The sequence below is a fragment of the Anser anser genome, assembly GCF_964211835.1.
Source record: "Anser anser genome assembly, chromosome: 13".
Lineage (NCBI taxonomy): Eukaryota > Metazoa > Chordata > Aves > Anseriformes > Anatidae > Anser > Anser anser.
In genome coordinates this window covers 6,054,633-6,074,200 of record NC_139734.1, presented here as the reverse complement: position 1 = coordinate 6,074,200, position 19,568 = coordinate 6,054,633, and the positions used below count along the sequence as shown (strand labels likewise).

Genomic DNA, 19,568 nt, shown 5'->3' with positions numbered 1-19,568 from the left:
GAGCCGCCGAGCCCCGGGCCGGGCCGGGCGGTGGCGCCGCCGAGGCCGCCCGGCGGCGGGGGCCGCGCATGAGGCGGGAGCGGGGCGCGGATTCCCCCCCCCCACGCCTCGATCCCTTCAGGGCCGTTTTCTCGCCGCGGCGGGGGCCGGCGGGCGGCCGTACCTCATGGGCTCCGCGGTCATGTCTCCGCCGCCGCTGCTTGGGGCGGCCGGGCCGGGTCGAGCCCGGGCTCAGGCGCTGGAAGGAGACAAAGCCGTTAGGGCCGCCATCGCCAGCCCCGCCGCCATCTTGTCGGAGGGAGGCTGAGGGAGACCTGCCTCCTGCCGCCTTCCCCTTTCGCCGCCTCCCATTGGCTCCTTGCCGCCCCCAGCGATTTTCCAATTGGGCGGCGGCGGAGGGGGCTGTTGCTAGGGTCGCTCACGTCACGGTCCCGGCTTCCCCGCTCTGATTGGTGGCGGGGAGGGTTACATCAGCGGGGGGGGCTGACGTCATGCAGGGAGGGGCGTGACGTCATTTGGAAACAAGGTGCACTGAACGAGGCCGGCCGGCAGGGGGCGGCGGTGGCGGCCCTGGGCTGGGGCCCTGCCCTGGCTGCAGGGGGGGCAGGAGCGGGGTGCTGAGCCCGGGGGTGCTGAGCCCGGGGGTGCTGAGCCCGGGGGTGCTGAGCCCGGGGGTGCTGAGCCCGGGGGTGCTGAGCCCGGGGGTGCTGAGCCCGGGGGTGCTGAGCGGCCCCAGAGCCACCCCCATTCCTTGCCGAGTACCAGCCGGCCAACGCCGAGCTGCCCAGGACATGGGTCCAGAAGAAATGCCGGCCGCCCATCTCGTTCTCCAAGCACGGCCCAAAGACAGCGTGCTACAGCCGGCGGGCGCCATGCTGAGGGCAATCGAGGCTGGAGGTGTTGAACAGCGCCCAAGGGAGCCCGCTATGGCCTCATGTCAGCCCAGCCCTGCTGGAACCATCACGTTTTCTACACAGAGTTCTTCAGAGACGCAAACACGGTGGTGCTGACTTGGTGGCAGCATCTCTTGAGAAGGCTGCTGGACTCTACTGGACTCCCCTGGCTGCAGCTTCCACGTGAACTCATCTCCTGCCCAAAACAGGAGGGAGCACCCATACCAAGTCCAGTACGGGTCAGAATTACAAACGGTTGGCAATTAGTCACCTCTTAGAAAGATAACCTGCTCTGATAGCTTTTTTTTTTTTGCCCCCCCCCCCCCCCCCGCGGAAATAATAAAAAGTTTCACTTCGTTTCATATTGCAATGTGCAAAATGAGGAAAAAAAATCTTAAGGGAAGCCTTGTCATCTGAAGCATAACTTCTCCTTAGTACATATTTTATTCTAAAAGGCAATGGCAATAGAATAAATAGCATTCACAGACTTCTCAGACACATACAACCCTGTAAATCCCAGTGAAATTCTACAAACTGGTCTAGAATTTGCTTTAAAACTTAGCTTTTTACCCAAGAACTGCACCCCGTATTTGCTGATTTTTATTAATGCCAAACAGCAGATTTAATAATAGCTTTTGGTAACAAAGGCTATCTCGTGGTCAATACTGCCGTTCTAAAAGACCAAAGCATCACTTGCCTTTTAATCTAAGTCTTAGAAGGAAAAACAAGTCAGCGTTAACTCTGACTGCTACAAATTCACTCAAGAAAAATGCCAAAAGCCATCGTAATTTTTGGCCACCCAGCAGATTAAACTGGAAACATTACCTATTCTTAGCTCTGCATCAATATCTCAATTGTGTGATTAAAATAAGACAAAACACTTACTTTCAAGGGATTCAGTCTTCTTTATGGCAGACTATTGATTTAGAACTACACAGAAACAACACTAAAGTAGTAAATACATCTATATCCTTGGGAGCTGGCAGCAGGTATTTAAAAAGCAGTTTAAAAATAAATTTGCCTCGAATTCCTAACTTCTACCTAAACACACACATTACAAGGAAACCGTAGTGTGAGACAAGGCCCAGATAAAGTAAGAATCTCCCAACTACTACTCCAAAAGACAAATTCTGATTCTATCAAGTTGTCAAAAAACAGGTTGCAGGAAAACAACAAAATCCAGATGTGGATAAATATTGTGTGCATCTCTAAAAACCATTCTGCACAGCTAGCATACCTACATTCCAGACTGCCTCGCACAGAGGACCACTTCCCCAGAGGCTCTAATAGGCACTGCTGCTCCAATGTACTTGGAGGAATAAAGATTCAGAGCTTAACTAGCAAGAGAAACCAAGGACCACTGTTGAGCCCCATCACTGATTTCTGTCACAATAGTAGTAATTAGTTTTCTTAAGTAGATATTAGCCTACTTTTACAGAAAAATGGCTGAAAGATGTGTATACTTATCAACTGACAAGAGAATATTTTAACTGTATGTGCTCTTGACCTAGAAATACGAACTATGTATACTTTCAGATTCTTCTCCATGATAAAAGTAGCACAATTAACTGAGAACAGTGTGACACTGTTTGAATTCATTTTATAGGAATGCTCAAGATCTGAGCTTTTGAATAATATAGATAATGTGCAATGAAACTCATTCTCTATTCATTAGAGAATAAGCATGGTAAGAAATGAAAACAAATGACTGCTTACTCAAGAGCCTGAGTTTGTTCTTTTGCTTTTGTTTGCTTTTGTTATTCCTTTCCCACTAATAAAGTTCAAAGTGGTGGTGTGGAACCAATTCAGCAGTAGTTTGTATTCAATAGTTGAAGCTTTTCAACATGAGAAAGCAGTAAATATCAGGGTACAATAGAGAAGACAAGTGCCAGTACTTTTCCAAATCATTTGTGGGGATTAATTTCTCACAGCAGATAAAATTCTAACCTCTTAAAAACCACATACACACATTCAGCATGTGATTTATGGGTAAAGACCTGTTAGTTTTTAAAATGCACTATCAGAAACCATAGCTAATAAACCATGTAGAACTACAGATGATTATTTTCTTCCCACAGTTTGCATACAAGATGATCTAGCATAATATGATGGAGCAGCATATCCAAACAAGCCTATGAAATTCAGGCACCTGGTTTTCCCTGGATGTTCCAAAGCATTTAGGAAGTAGAACAATTGACCTTCTTCAGCACTTCTAAAAAACCCTACTTCGATTTGTCAGGAATATAGATCATCGATAGAAGTGTACTGTCACACTTACTTTTGCACCTTTTAACTAGGCTCAGAATGGGTAAGAAGTCCAATAGTTGTGACTAGATAACTTTTCAAGCCTCCAGGCAGCCATCGTCTTGTAATCCCCAAACACGGATGGCTATCCTGTTACCTGCCAAAAGGTTTAACACATTCTTACACTCGTGTTTAAACGCATACCTTAATCATGTGATTGCTTATACACATCTAGCCATGCAGACATCATCAGCCGTGGGATGATGAGCACCAAACCATACACAGCATACAAACCTAAGCATATTTTCCATCTTATTGTAGGACTGTAGACAGCCACGCCCCTGAATGGCATGCGCTTCTGAAGCTCCTTTGTAAAAGGCCAGATATTGAGGAATGGTTATCAGGCACCACTACTAAGATGTTCTCTGAACAATAGTATGGTTTTAAAACAGGAGCTTCCAGTAACCCATGGATTAACAAAATACATTATCTAGATTAATCCAATTTGATTTACTCACTTGCTTTGGGCTCACTTTGTCAGAGAACTGCTTTAATTTTAGCTGTTCCCAAAATACTACAAAATACACCACAGCATCTTCTCAAAAGTAGAAAAAGCAGCAATCTTCACGGCCAGCCACATTTTAAAACCGCACAGTCCATTTGCAAATACAGACTATACCATTTTCTGCTTTTATTAAAATAAATGTTCTCTAAAAGGTGAGCTTTTAGTTATTTCTGAGCTGTTTAATGGCTCACTTGGTAAAGGAGATGGCCTCAAACACCCAGTTTTGGCATTTCAGTTTTCTAATGCATTGCTTCTTCCACCTTTGTTCTACTGGTCTAGAAATGTGGTATACTAGCCAGTCAGGCAAGATGCATGTGCTGACGGGCCAAAATAATCACCGTGTCCCAAATATAGCTGGCTATTGCCTCAGCTGCTGTACAAGCCAAACAGTTTTTTCTACGATTGAACGCTCTCTGAATCTGCTACAGGTTTGTGGAAGCACTCAATCATCCTCTGCTCAACTACCACACCTGTCCCCTTCTCCTTGCGCTTCATCTTCAGCCTAGAGAGCAGAAAAAATGTTGGGAAAAAGTAAGCATTGTTTTAATTTCACACATCAACATGGGAATAGAAGAAAATCCATAATACTCGTAACAGGTATACCACCTTAAATGAAGTCCAACATGTCCCCACCATCCAACAACATGATGCACAACTGTTTAAAGTTGGTCCATATATGACTGAATGCTTTTTAGAGAAATAGAATACAAGACACATCACATCAAAAAAAATCTGAAAGCTTAGGAAAACAACATTACTTCTTTACAATGAGACTGTACATCACTTTTGCCTGCACAGCTAACAACTGAAGTACGACCAACCAGCCTAAAGGTTTCTTGGAAGCACTCTCAAAATACCAAAAGGGCAGAAAAGCAAACAACAGCTATAGCAGCCCAGAACTGTTCCAGGCAAATCCACAGTGCTCATTAGATTCCACCTCTGCAAACATTATCTGTTTAGGACTCCAAGAAGCCAAGACTTAGCTCAGGACAGCTGTCAAAGACAAGTGAAAAAACATGCAACCTTTATGGCATTAGCTGACTACACGAAAAGACCTCTATTAACGTCACTTTGGGCTGCAGTTTCCTGCATAAACACCATAATATAATACAATGCACTGTTAATCCAGTCTACTCAGCCATATTCAGGTTATTTACTATATACAAACACTTATTAATACATCGAAGCAACAGTAGAAGAAAATGGATGCTGTTTTTTGTTTTATGATGATATTAAAGAGACAGAGGAGCATCAATTAGATTAAAAAAATTTATTGAAAGTTGTCCAAAATCCAGCCAAGCACACATTTTATCCATTCCACTAGGACTTTGCATTCTGTATGGCATCAAAAAAATGCATCTCACCAACAAGTTGAAATGTCAAACAACTAAATTAGCAAAGTTAAGGCACTTGAGCACTGTGTTAATTTAGCAAAATTGCATAAGAAAAACATTCTACTCTGAACAATATAGTCCTTTTTGAGCTTAAATCTAAAGCGGCCAAATCCTATAACCCCTTGAGACAGGAGAGAGGCAGAAGCAGAAGACATTTTCCTCTGACTAGAAACCTCCAAGGCCACCATAGTCTACAAGAGGGAGTATTACTGAAATAGGCCACAGATTTCCTGTAGTACAGATGCTGAATTACACAACAGTGGGGGCTGAGGCACAAGGTCTTCTATTCGAGAATCCTTAAGACAAAGCACCTTTGTGAGATGAGAGCGCAAAAAGCACATCCGTTCAACTGTAAGGCTAACAAATCTTTCCTGGAGTAACAATATTTCTCCTGGAATTGGATAGCTCTGCTCAGTCCCACGTCCTCCCAAGTACATAAGGCTGAAACAAAACTTGGAGAAAACAGAGACCGTGAGAGCTTAAATAGTGACCAAAATCTGACACCAGGTGGTTTGAGCAGTAACTTTAAAGCCAGTTAGCAACCTGTAATTCACATGACAGATAATCAGTTAACTTTGAAATCAGCCTTTCAGTTTTGGTTTTTTTTTTTTTTTGGGGGGGGGGGGGGGGTTGCGGGAGGAAGCGTGGATTGCTATGTGAATATTTTTTCAGCTCTAAGCCAGTGCTTACAAGCTAATTCATGTAGTTTCACTATTTGGCAAAGAAAGTTTTTAATTAATAATTAAACAAGTTGCTCTATAACAAGTAGGGACTTCAAACAAATCAAGAACAGCAGAGTTTATCATATTTTCATAATTTAGTGGGGGGAAAACAAACAAATGCACCTAGTTGTTTGTTTTTTTTTTCCAGTCCTGAATATCAACTATAAAACTCATTAGTAGAACACCCTGTGAAATGTTAATTTCAGTTTTTATGAGTCATTTCTACATGAAGAATTCTTCCTTCATCTGTGAAGCGATCTCTTGCGTCATACAGCAGTTCAGTGCTCTTCTCAACATTGAGATCCAGCTCTAGGACACGCACATACCATAACGGAATCTGAAGTATGCTCAGAGGGTCACACACAGACAGAAGGAAGAGATATGCAGGTACGTGAGGAGGTTTCATCAACCATGAAAAGGCGTTACAGAAAAGCTACCGTCACCTGTTACGTGTGAATAAGTAGTAAGTATTTGAGGGGAACAAAACCATGAAAAACAGATTATCCAACTGAATTTAAAGTACTGTTTCTGGTTAGTCTAAGGAAACATAGTAGTTCTAAACACAAAGTTCTGAACTTCGTTAGATTCAAAGTTGTTTCAGAAGATGTAAAGCTTATGAGAGAGATTGCATTCTTAATACTCTGTCCTTCAGAGCACATTGCTTGTTTTATTTAAGGCACTACACGTTGTCTTTGGTTCAGTGTTTAACTATCTCATTCAGTGTAAAGAGAGGTAGCATGAACCATACATATTGAGCTCTTCCGTTCCATCCCACTCAATTTCAGAGCCACCGCCTTTCTGATGTTACATTCTGGAATCCTTTAACTCATTAGGAAACTGCAGGGAAAAAAAGAATGCTTATTAATTCTATAAGAAACAAAGTTGTACAACATTCTATTTAGCTTTCACATATACCTAGAAAATCAGAACGAGAAACTGGGCCTGCTGCAGCTAAGATATAAATAGCTGTGGAGAAAACCACTTAAAAGCAAGCCTTCTAGTACGTCTAAAGCCAGAGCAACCACATTGTGCCTTCTACAAACTTAGAAGTAGTATGTAAGACCACAGCATAGAACAGAATAAAGGCCAACCAGTTATTCAACAAGGAAGAAACTCAGCTCTCTTCTGGTCTTACAGATGTCCTAGTGACTAACACATTTTATTAATGAGATATTCACAAACGCAAATGATCTGACTTCTGCCTAAGCAGTTACCCAGCCTGTGGATATAAAGAGATTGCAACAGTGGATTCATAGGATTCCTTAATACACATCATGGATGCTTTTGAGGAGTCAACAGAAGAACATCGAGAAGTACAAAAGGCTTTTTGAGCAGAATTTCAGTATTGACATGAAAATATTGGGCTGGCATCACACACTGCAACCGTATGCACTTTGCTAAGGGCTGTTAGACAAGAGCACGAGATGTTTCACAGTGAGTTAGAGCAGCTGCCCTTGAACCTCACAGTTATGATAACAGCCAATAATTTCAGGAATTATAAACTAACTTCAGACCTCTGGCTTCACCACGGCTACAGCCGAAACGTACACTCCCAGTCTCAGAAAGCAAGATCACTGAAGAAATACTGGAACTGAAAATAAATAGTGAGGAGAATGATTTTAATTTTAGCAACCGGCCTTCTGCCTGAACCTCACTGCTTGAATCTAATCCAGATGAGATTGCTCGTGGTGATTGGCGTTAATCTGTAATAAGTAGAAATCTTGTGAAAATACATCTTCCATGTCCTTGTGTTATTACAAACTCACATGAACCCACCGATGTTCTCTGCATATACCCGCAAGGTAACCTGTCATGACAACTTCTCCGAGAAACAGGACCATGTTTGCCTCTGGAAACTAGGATCAGCTTTCCAGACACATTAAACTCTTGGCAGAAGCTGAGATGGTTAGAAGCTGGCCCCTCAAATGTACTGATTCCTTCAAAAAAAGCTAAACCCGGTAAAAACACCCAAGACACCTGCACCTATCAATAAATAAATAAACAAACCACTCAATGAAGAGTGCTAGACTCCTTACAGAAGCAGTCGTGGAATATAGGCAGCTTTAAATATCAGTATGAGAATAGAAATATTTTGTATGCATAATGGCATGAAAAGGAATGTACTGCAATCCTGGCTCTGGCCAGACTGAAAACAGTGTTATCCACCAAATGCTGTGTTTCTGGTCATTGTATCAGCCAATATTGCTACTCTTTGAGAAGCAAGGGAGCATTTTTTAAAGAGTATTTCCCACCAAACTAGATGGCAGGAAAAAAAAAGTGCTTTGCTTCTTTCTCCCTTCTGACTTACATTAACATTACCAGACAAGGAAATACCAGCCTACAGGAACAGATTCATTCATAAATCCAGGTAAAAACTTCTATTATTTTTTCTCAATCTTTATGCCAGTATTTTTATTTTCTCCATTCTCTACAAAGCAGACTGCACTGATGTATAGCTGCACTGCAATGCACACGAGAACAACAACCAAAGCAGCAGCAAAACTGTACCTGTACGGGTATCCGTGGTATTTTGATCTGAAGACGGAGAGCAGCCAACTGAAGAACAACACCACCAAGCCAATACCAGCTATACACATGACTGCAAGAGACGCAGAGTAAGATTATGGCAGTGATAGCTCTCTCCAAAAACACCATGGCAACTGGGGTTTTTAAAAGCTTTCTGCAATATTTACAAGTTTGGTTAGATGAAACCTTTATTATAATCCCTTAGAAGAAGTCAGAAGGCCAACAGTCCTGGCTCGTATCAGAAATAGAGTGGCCAGCAGGACTAGGGAAGCGATTTTCCCTCTGTACTGGGCTCTGGTGAGGCTGCACCTCAAATACTGTGTTCTGTTTGGAGTTCCTCACTACAAGAAGGACAACAAGGCACTGGAGCATGTCCAAAGGACAAAAAAGCTGGTGAAGGGTTTAGAAAAAAAGTCTTATGAGGAGCAGCTAATGGAACTAGGGTTGTTTAGCTTGGAGAAGAGAAGGCTCAGGGAAGACCTTACTGTACCTTACAATTACCTAAAAGGAGGTTGCAGCGAGGTGGGGATTGGGCTCTTCTCTCAAGCACCAAGTGATAAAGACACAGGGAAATGGCTTCAATTTACACCGGGGAGGTTTATGTTGGATATTAGGAGGAATTTCTTTACTTAAAGGCTTGTAGGGCAATAGAATAGGGAAGAGGTCGAGTCACCATCCCTGGAGGTTTTCAAGAAACATGCAGATGTAGAACTTAGTATGATTTAGTGGTGGATTTGAATACTAGGCTAAAAGGCTGAACTAGATGATCTTAGAGGTCTTTTCCAACCTGAATGATTCTATGAAATATATCAACATTAATTTTCTTTCAAATTCCTACTGTAAGTCAATTTTATACCATCAGTTTAAGAGGAAAAAAAAAATCAGTCCATTCTTCCCTCCCTTACTAAGAAAATGGTGTGAGGCATCTTTACATCTTCCTTTCTCCCCAGACTGCTTTGAATTCTGCTGAGTAGCTCCAAATGCTGGTGAAATAACCAAGGATTCACTTGTACTTAAAGGTGGAAAGTATATGCACACATGCATGCTATGGTACGCATTCCTGGAGTAAAGCAGAAGTGTTTCACTTCTCTCCCACCAGAAGTCCAAGTGTACCAATGAAATATGAGAAGAACTCAAACTACTGCTGCTGCTTCTGCTGCAAACAGCAGCAAAAGAAAAAAAAAGTTCTTGAGCCTCAGATATACAACTCGTGTGGGACCTGCCTGCACTTTCGGATTACATACCCCTAATTAATAGCAGTGGAAAAGAAAAAAGATAGATCCACGTACTCCAAACTGGAAATAATTCCTGTTCTGACAACTGCAAGGTTGAAGGACCCCGAATAACATTATTTGCTGGAAACTAACAGGAAAATATAAAAAAAATCAAAAAAATCAGCTGATATTCACAATATAAACCCCAAAGTGTAAAGGCATTTTTATTAAATATCATATCAAAAATCTTTATGGAATCTAACAACTCTTGATAGAAAGACAAGTATTAGTACTCACTTTTTCTTTTCCCCACATCCAGGTCAGAAGTAGCAGCTTCATGGAGGAGAACCATTCCTAAAGTAACACCACCATCTACAGACACTGTTTAAGGCTAAATCAACAAAACACACTAGCCTTAATACAACACACTCACTCCTCCTTTCCTATGTTAACTCCCACCCCATACCTGGGAAATTAACACTCACTGGAAAAATTAATGGCTTTCTGGACAACAACAGGTCAGGGGGGAAGAAGCAAGTTGAAAGTTACTCAATAATTGACAACATCTAAGAGAAAATAGAAAGTTTCAAGTACAAACCAGAAGACACAGTGATACATCCTCTGCTATCTTTACTCAGCTAATAGAATAAATAAAATGCATGCAATATTTGATCTAATGTGGTGACTTTCAAGTAGAAATATTTCAGTCTTTTCTAATTCTTCCATTAAAGGAAACTTAAGTCCCCTTCTAAATGGAGTTTTCCAGTATTAATAATTAAAAAAAATCTTTGATAAAGAATACAGAGTTGAAAACTCCCCCCCGCACACACCAGTGTACTTAAACATCAATTGCTTACTTTATATTGATGAATTAAAAAGGAAAAACAACAAAAATGCATCTCTTGCTGAAATTTAGATATTAAGATCTAAGAGAAAAGGAAGAAAGCAGCTGAAGTCACTCAGCTAAAGAACCTTGCTCTTGCAACAGAAGGAACTCGTTAACCACAGCAGAGCACTGAAGAGGACAGGTACTTTGAAAGAAGTTTTGAAATGAGACAGTTTAAGTGAGAAGCTGGTTGATGTGTCTGTAGTAAGTCTGCAGATATGTATGCTTGGGTACCATAAAATGTAGACAATTTGGGACACTGGAGCCGCAAGGCCAAAAAACAGGATTAAATAAAAGAGAGATAAAATAAGGCACAGGCTGATACAGGTGGCAAGACAAGGAAGAAGGGCTTGATTCAGAGATGACTCTAGGTACAGATGATTTCAGAGTACTACTGACACTCAAAAGAAACACTTTTATACAAATGAGAAATGAAAAAACTCAGCCAGCAAGATTCTGCTTGCCTCTCTTAATGGCTTAATACCAGCATGGAAAAATCCTGACTTGTTAGCATTAAAAAGAGCTAAAATTAAAAACAGAGAAGGTAAGCAAAGAAATTAAAGAAGAAACACCAGTAACAAAGGAAAGAATTCAACACCAAAGCAAGAATTAAGTGAGACTGAAGAGACAAGACATGTAGAAAAGAACAGGGACTGTCCTGAAGAACCTTACAATGCCACTAGGATCCACATTTTTAATGTTATCCAGTTCGGTCACTGAGCAAGGCAGAAGTTAGAGAGAAAGCAGTAAATGTTTTTCTGTTCAGCTTAAAGATCACTGTCATTAGAAAGGCATAGCTGTCAACACAGAAAGGCTCTACAAGCTTCTGCTCAGCATTAGGTGACAGATACGAGCCTTGACAAAATGCTCTCAATAAAAGAGGCAGCAGCATAAGCTAACAGAAAAATTGTCACCACCAACTTGCATCTCAGGAAGAAGGATACTAAACAGAAGAACAATGTGCGTTTCTGCAACGAATTGGGCTTGGCTGCTTCCATGGATATAGCTCTGTAAGAGACAAAGAGCAACTGAATTTTAGAAAGACTGGAGTCAACTTTGAAACAATTAACAACAGCTATTGAGCTGGGAACTGGGTTTTGCAGTGTCTCTTTCAGGAGACATAAAAGAAGTTGTAGTGTGAATCTGTTGTATATCAATTTACGTTATTGGTTGTGCAGCAATTTATTTTGCAGCAGCATCAGAAATCCTTCTCCTATTGCGTGTAAACAGCCCAAAGTACCGTACAGATTATAATAACAGAAGTGCAGCTACAACCTTCGTGATCCAGATTGCCTGTTTGACAGAGCAAAATACCACATTAATACACGCTGCCTTCCAAGTCTGAGCCATACCCTGACTTGGATCCTTATTCTACATATATCGCTTCTCAGTTCTGGGACTGTCTCTTCAACTTGCACATGAACCCTACTCACTTGGCTCCAGTGCCCAACATTTGAAATCTTTTTCATGGCATCACAGTAAAAGGAACACCACTACCAACATCCTTTAAGCTTTACTCTTCAGCCTTTGTATTAAGATCAAAAAGGGTTAGGAATAAGTTAAACAGAAGTTTAATACAAAACAAAAAGAAGAAATGCTTCCAAGAAAACATTTCAAAGATGAGAACTTCTACTCTAAGCTGGCTCAGACAGGTTTGTTTCTTCTTTGTTACAAGTCTACCAACTGACTTAACAGAAAGTTCAAAATTTGTAAAAGTTAAAGACTACTGTTGTTCAGTCCCTTACGGGAAGCTCTACTTCACTATGATTGCGATGTAATATCCAAGTAGAAAAACACATTTCATAAGCAGATTGACTTTTAGTGGAAGAATACAGAGGGCCTGACCCACCTAACCAGGCATGAAAGGCCATCTCACTAAATTAATTCCTAGCAAACTGCACAAGAAGAGCCAATACACTGTGTGTACCTCGAGAGATGCAATGCTCTTGGCACATACAGACTACTCTTACAGTGCATCTCCTTCTGTATTATGTGCAGGGCAGCGTGTATCAAGACATGCTAAAACTGATTTTTCCCCAATAACAAGATTTTATGGGTCTAAGATCAGTAGACATTAGTTTACCTTGAGAATCTCAAAGCAAGGTGTTTTGTATGAAGTTGTTACACAGGTGTATGAGCTAGAGAAGACCATGAAATATATGAAATCGCCAAGTTCAACAATAGCACTGTTGAGCATGTAAGACCTAACAGACACCTTTATTTTGCATTTAGTAATTTAGAATGATTTTTCTTCAGCACTAGAGGTACTATACATATATACACATATATATATATATGTGTATAAAATACATATATATATGTATTATATTCAAGACAGGGGAGAGCAGTATCACAGGTAAATAAATGCTGCAAAGAAAACACGAAAACAAATAGGAATGGTAAGAGATGGCAGAGATCAACTCACTTAAAATAACCTACCTTCAGAAACTAAGAAAAAGCATTCTCATCATCCTGCTTCCAAAACCTACTACTTTTTTGTTAAATATATATACACCTTTATACTTCGGGGGAAGATAGAGAAAAACAGGAAAGATGAAATAAATGCTTACCTTAGGTTCTGAAGCGGGGGGAAACCCCTATCCCAAACATCTTGTTAGCAAACAGTTTTGGTGACTCTGTATGCTATCCTCTTTACCCTAGAGCATTATTTAAGGATCTTCTTAGCTTTCTGCAATCACTAGAATAATCAATGTCTCCACAAAAAGTCCCCAAACTCTCTGGGTATTAAAACAGCAAAAATATACTCCAAGGCAACACTTCCAAACCAGGCTGTCCTGTTTTCTGCAGAGTACCATCCATATGATGACTAATGCTTTACTGCATGGAAAGCACTTCAAGCTGTTTCCAACATGAAGCGGAGCATATTGCTAGATAGTAAATTAATCATCATATTTCCAATCTGATTAAGAATTGCTTATTCTTAATCTGGCTCCCAAACTGCTTATTGCTGAACGCAGAAAGCAATATAGCTAAAAAAAACCCTAGACAGTGTTTGTCCTTACCCTTCAAACATCACAGAACTAACAACATCAGTCTTATAGAATTAATCAATCACTGAACTAAAAATCGTAGCAATCACCTTCCTCTCAAGATGGAATTGGAGATAACCATTATCATACAGCAATGACACAACAGATTATTCGATTTTGGATTAAGATCAGTATTCTGTGATTGCTTAGTAGCAAAATAACTTGAGCTGCAAATTACCTACAAAACCCCTCTCTCGTGGGTATATTTTAAGAGGAGGCAGATCCTCTCTGAACCAAAACTGAAGCTAAGTTGCCTTGCTCACGGCAGGACAGGTTAGCCTCATTGACTTAGTAACAGTGCAGATTCTATTCTTGGCTTCTTTCTGACTTGCCTCTTTTAGTATCGAATTTTAATCAGTAGAAATATAATAAAAATGTAGAAAAGTAGATAAAAAGAGACTTACCACTTGTCCTGTATGGGGATTCTTATGAGCATAGGGTGGCCCTCTAATGTGGTTCCACATCTGGCCTGACGTCATTGCTAATACAAAACACTGAAAAGGAAAAAAGAAACAATAATCCATAAGGATTTTTTCCACCCGATTTCCTTTTCCTTTCATAGTAAGAAGTACTTAAGCTAAGCACCATCCTATCTTTCACTAGTAATAAAAGTAGGTAACCAAGCATCAACTGAGCTGAAAAGACAGAGATCAAATTATAGTATCAGACTACTAAAAAGAGAAGCTAAGTGCACCTCATTTTCTTCTAGCATGTTTAAGCTTCTTTAAATACAATAGCTTTGAAAGATTTGAATTGCTATGAAATTCATATGACAACAGGCAGACAATAGCTAGAATTACTCACCAAAGCAGCAAATGCCCAGCCAGTTTTGTTGTACAGAAAATCCAGATTGCTTCCACGCAAATACACAAGGCCTCCAATGACAGCCAGCAGCAGTCCTAACATCAACGGTCCAGCGTAGTTTGGTGGCCTTATCACACGAATCTACACAAAGAAGATCCGTTATTTTACCTTAACAGCATTATATATTATATCCTTACTCCTAACAAAAAAACACATTAGAGTGGAAAAAATATAAACACAAAGAACATCCCCACAACTTTGTGTATAATAATTCTGACTAAAGAAGTAGGTAAAGCTTCTTCTCCCTTTACTGGTTTATGCACCATCACCTTACCTACTACTTGAAAGACTGTTTTCCTTTAACAGGAGAAGAAAAGGGAGGAAGTAAGGAGATGAGTTTTACCATGTTATTAAACAGAGAATTACACAAAATATTGGAATATGGGGTAAGGAAGATTTAAGATGTAGCATCACAGAATCAGAGTGGTTGGAAGGGACCTTAAAGACCACCTAGTTCCAACATCCTTGCCACAGGCAGTGACAACTTCCACTAGACCAAGCTGCCCAAAGCCCCACCCAACCCGGCCTCGCACGCTTACAGGGATAGATTATATAGACAAAAGCCATTTGGAGTATCTAAGAGTAGGCTTATCAACAAAACACAATTACTTCATATTTTGGGTATTTTGTAGCCAGAACATGTAGTGAGTGCAGAGCTGCTGGTGGGTAAAGTCTTAGTATACATGTATAACTACACACACTTACATTGACATCAGTCCTGTCAGCCACCCAACGAGCAAGCTGCTCAGCTGCAAAGCCGCGCACCTGAAGTTCATACGTGTCACCCCGTTTAGGCTTCCCTTTAGCAGGAAAATTAATGAAGGTTGGAGCAGAATTCATGTTTAGCTGTATTTAGAAAATTCACAGAAGACACAGCACCATGAAAGGTCTACTTCACAACACGCTTCCATTTCATCTGCATGGTGCAACAGTCACCAAGTCAATCAGAAAGAACAACTATTCAATTAACATATTTCACAATGACTTTAAAAAAGTATACAGCACACAGTAACTCGCACTTCCATACCTCATAAAAACAGAACAGACAAGAATTTGATCTAAGACAGTAATCAATAAGCTCCTGTAAATTCCCTCATATGTTCCATGCCGTTTCCTCTCTTAAGCATCAGAAACAACTTTTTTGATCTCTACCACTAGGTGTCCTGGATGCCTCTGGGGAAAACAAGACATTACTACTTTTTTTTTTTTTTTAAATTGAGCATACTTTCTAAAGTGATCGACATTTCTTCATTAGTACTCAGATCTGTAGCTACCATTTCAAAAGATCCAATCCAGTTAGTAGGAGACAAGAGTAAAAAAACAGAAATAGTTTTTAAAATGAAGTTCCATCATCTTTTCCTAATGAAGATACTTCCCCAACACTGTTTTGCCCATAGCATTTCAGTTTTTACTTTAATCTGTTTGTTCTATAAATACTACTATTTAGAGAGGAACCTACAAAATAAGAATACATACAATAATATGTGAAGGCCATAGCTTAGTGTTCCATCAAAAATTATTTCATTCTGGGAAAAAAAATCTAACAAGAATGTTAAAAAATTCCATGTCTCCTTTCTAAAACTTCCATTTAACAAAGTACCATCACCTAAATTAGGTGACTTTTAAATACTGAGGCAAGCATCTCCTTAAAAAAAAAAAGTTACAATTTGCAAAACTGTGATTAATTATTAATTCTATCATTCCATGCACATTTGCAATTGTTGTTCTAGATTTTTTTTAATCTTGTTATATAGTCTTAGTAGAAGAGCAAAAGAAGTCTCCAATTCTGAAAGCCTAATCGACCACCCCCTAGTTATACAAAACTTTTATATCCAGTCCTAAGGAGTTCAGTGTTTTCTATCTTACTTCTTCCTGTATTTTGAGCAATTCTATTAAAAATGACACTGCAAGTTATTACAGGAGACAGATCCAGAGAAAAGTCAGACAAGCTAATACACTCCTTACACCTATTCCACATTTGTCAGTGCTGTTAATACTACTGCCAAAATGCTGCTGCTCTCTGCTCTTCAATTTTCTTCTGTATCAGTGGTAGCTTTTAACTTTTCAATTTAGTCACTGTGATACTATACAACTTAAGTCATTGTAATACATTTTGTATGGTTTGTATGGTTTTTGTATGGTTTTACCCTCCAACGCATGAGCTAAAAATAACATTAAGAGATAAAAAAAAAAAAAAGAACTTTACCATCTGAAACACATCTGAGCCTTCATCAAAATCAACCATAGCAAAAAAGATCTTATTGGTAAATGCACTGGAGTATCGCCAGGAGTTTGCCAGAATCTGGTATTCCTCATCAGCCTGCCTGTAAAAACACACAAAGTGAGAGGCTCTATCATGTGTGAGCTCAAAACACAAACTACAGAACAGTTTTAAGACCTGTAGCCATCCACCCCCTTAACAGGAGCATCTCACCCACTCCTCCATGTTTATTTTCTCACGTTTAACAAAAGAAAAATTGAGGTCAGGTATTCACCTAACAATCAAAGCATATGCACTTTTTTTTTAACGTAAATATAAAGTGCAAGTTTCGTTGTGTCCATAACAAGAAGCAGTGCTAACCATGGAAAACAGACACGCAATCCAGTAGATCACAATTTGCTAAACCTTGGAACACTGAAACAAACACAAGCACACCCACTTTTCTGTGTCAGAAGATAGCAAACTAATTAGTATGGTAAAAAAGTTATCTTCTGATATCTATTTGAACCTTATCACCCCCAGATTAATACATGAAGGCCTTAATATATTTAAGGATCCAGCATATTATCAGTGTAAACAAACATCAGTCAACATTAATTAACAGCAACTTTTAGACTGCAAGGCCAGCAGTAATTCTGCAAACATTTCCTCAGCAGCTCACATCAGGAAAGCTGCGTTTCCACCCTCTCTCCAGAAGCCTACCAACAAAAGTATTTTCTCTGCATAACGTCAGTTATTTCAAGAGGAGAATAAATAATTAAGGACTATGCTGTTTTCCCACATACATATCACACACATTCCCACCAACAACTTCAAAGATAACCCTCCTATAATGGGCGTTAGTATCTTCCTCCTGTGCACATGAAAGTTTCACCCTCTTGTTAAATTTAATGTCCTACAAAGCATATGATGACTTTCAAAACCAAGATTACGAATTAAGCCCATACTTGCACACGACACATTGTCTGTGAGGCTGAAGAGCGGTGAACATCACAATCACAGAGTAATTTCTGGGTGGTGCCTTCACAAAGCGTCGAAACTTGTCTCCGTTCATTCGAATTACAGATCTTTTACTAGCCCACTCCATCAGCTGGTTCACTTTTTCTGATAATACCATCTGAAAACAAAGCCAGAGAAATATTGCTGAGGTTTTGTTGTGTTTTATTTCCTCCAATCTCTTACAGCACAGACTTGAAGGTCTGTATTTTTACTGTAACAAACTGCTGCACACCATTCATTAAGAATAACGACAGCATGATGGGATGCTTCATAAAGAGTCTCAAAGGCATTCACAGAGCCTCCTGACAATCACATTAATGATGTTCATTTACTTCAAGCACTAATGTGGCTGTCAGCTCAGAAGTACTTTCTCACAGTGCTAACGATAAGATTTATTTTAGCCACACAAAGCACCCCAAACCTAGTCTTGTTAGTATTTATTTGATATGAAGCATCACACTTGGGGGAGATTTCAAAACTCAAGAAGTGGAGCAAGTGCTAGTGCTGGAAGCACTACGAAAAGGAGCTCAACATTTAATTTTCAGGATAGATATAAGAAAAAAAAATTATTCTGTACATGCTTGCAAAACTCATGAGTGCACAATACGTTCTCCTTTAAAAAAAGAAAAAAGCAAAGAGTGTTATAATGTCATACAAGAAGCATAATTAACAGAAACTCAGCATTTACCACAAGCTACGTTTGTACTTCTTGTGAGCACTCTCAGGAACAAACATGTTTTGGTAAATAACCAACTACCCTTCACTGGCTTGAAACATATACATACATACAGGAAACCTTTAAACCCTGAGAAGGAAGCATGGAGAAATAAGTGGTATCTTCGCGACTACAGCCAGAAACAGCTATCTAAAGCCCTCAGTAAACCCTGAACCCCTCAGGGCTCCCCTCAGGGCTCCCCTCAGGGCTCCCCTCAGGGCTCCCCTCAGGGCTCCCCTCAGGGCTCCCCCCCTCCCCCCGCCCCTCACCTCCTTCCGCTTCTGCCCCGCCGCGCGCGGCCCGCCGCAGGCCGCCAGCAGCAGCAGCGCCAGCACCCCCAGTGCCGCCATCGCTGCCCCTCGCTCCCACCGGCGGCTCGGCCCCGCCCGGCCGCTTCCTATTGGCTACAGCGCCTGCCCGTGCCTGGCTGCCAGGTTTCGATTCCCTGACGCCGCTGTCAGTAGGGCTGCTGTTGGCCAATGGGAAGGAAGCAAGCTGGAGGCGTGTGATTGGCGGGCGGGCGGGCGAGGAGCGCTGAGGAGAGGGAGGGCGTCGCGACATGGCGGCGGCGCTCCCTCCGGGTTATCGTCGTGTCTTGTCGTGAGGCTGCCGTCAGACCCCGCGTCTCCTGCGTTAAACACCACAAAGCGTCGCCCTGCTACAGCGTGCTCGGGCTGCCTGGTGTGGGGTTTGTGTTCCGCCCGTAACTGTCCACCTCTCCCTCAAAAACCCCACAAAAGAAACACAGAATAAAACCACGAGGAGCTGGTTAGTGTATGAAAAATGGGGGGTAAAATTATTAAGTCGCTTGGCAAAACGGTCGGTGGGGTCTCAAACGCCTCCGGTATTCACGCTCTGTGTGTGTGTGCTCGGGGGCGTCTGCGGAACAGAACGCCGCTCTGGCGCAGCGAGCCAAATCTTTTTTTTTTTTTTTTTTTTTTTTTTTTTTGCGCTAAAAACCTTCTCCCTTAGCTTTTTAGGTCTTCTAGGGATTCAAATTTGTGAAGTTAGACCGAAAAAAAAATTAGAAAAAGTGGTGTCAGAAGTGGGATTCGAACCCACGCCTCCATACGGAGACCAGAATACCCAGCGTCGCGGGAAGGCGGAGATGCCTTGAGTCTGGCGCCTTAGACCACTCGGCCATCCTGACACTGCGACAGGAGGCGCCGCGCCGAGCCACTTAGTCCTTTCGTCACGGCTGCGCCTGCTCACTACCAACTCTCTTTCTTCTGTCTTTTCTTGAAAAAGCGTTTCTGAATCCGTACAGCGGAGAAG

The 19,568-nt window shown here is 41.1% G+C and overlaps 2 protein-coding genes across 7 annotated transcripts in view; both read right to left on the bottom strand.

Moving 5' to 3' along the window:
* ATRX (ATRX chromatin remodeler) overlaps positions 1–437 on the bottom strand; it is an 86,120-nt gene extending 85,683 nt beyond the window's left edge. For 3 of the 4 annotated variants that reach the window (XM_083797059.1, XM_083797060.1, XM_083797062.1), the window contains exon 1: positions 164–437. In XM_083797059.1, coding sequence (XP_083653185.1) covers positions 164–183 — 20 coding nt within the window. In that variant the 5' untranslated portion in view covers positions 184–437. The remainder of the gene's footprint in view (positions 1–163) is intronic. The other variant, XM_083797063.1, reaches the window with a different exon arrangement.
* Positions 438–4,957: 4,520 nt separating this feature from the next.
* On the bottom strand, positions 4,958–18,717 carry MAGT1 (magnesium transporter 1). Of its 3 annotated transcripts, XM_083797231.1 has the most exons (10): positions 18,563–18,716; positions 17,527–17,696; positions 16,565–16,682; positions 15,064–15,204; positions 14,299–14,439; positions 13,899–13,988; positions 11,389–11,452; positions 9,856–9,930; positions 8,327–8,417; positions 4,958–6,655 (listed from the first exon to the last, which is right to left on the bottom strand). In XM_083797231.1, the coding sequence occupies exons 1-10, from the start codon at positions 18,641–18,643 to the stop codon at positions 6,640–6,642; spliced, it is 987 nt and encodes a 328-aa protein (XP_083653357.1). In that variant the 5' UTR covers positions 18,644–18,716; the 3' UTR covers positions 4,958–6,639. The 3 variants fall into 3 exon arrangements, with proteins under 3 accessions (XP_083653357.1, XP_083653359.1, XP_083653358.1); XM_083797233.1 differs by lacking the exons at positions 4,958–6,655; positions 8,327–8,417 and having other exon boundaries at positions 9,929–9,949; positions 11,366–11,452; positions 18,563–18,717; XM_083797232.1 differs by lacking the exons at positions 4,958–6,655; positions 8,327–8,417; positions 9,856–9,930 and adding an exon at positions 10,089–10,124 and having other exon boundaries at positions 11,366–11,452; positions 18,563–18,717.
* Between the last annotated feature and the right edge of the window lie 851 nt (positions 18,718–19,568).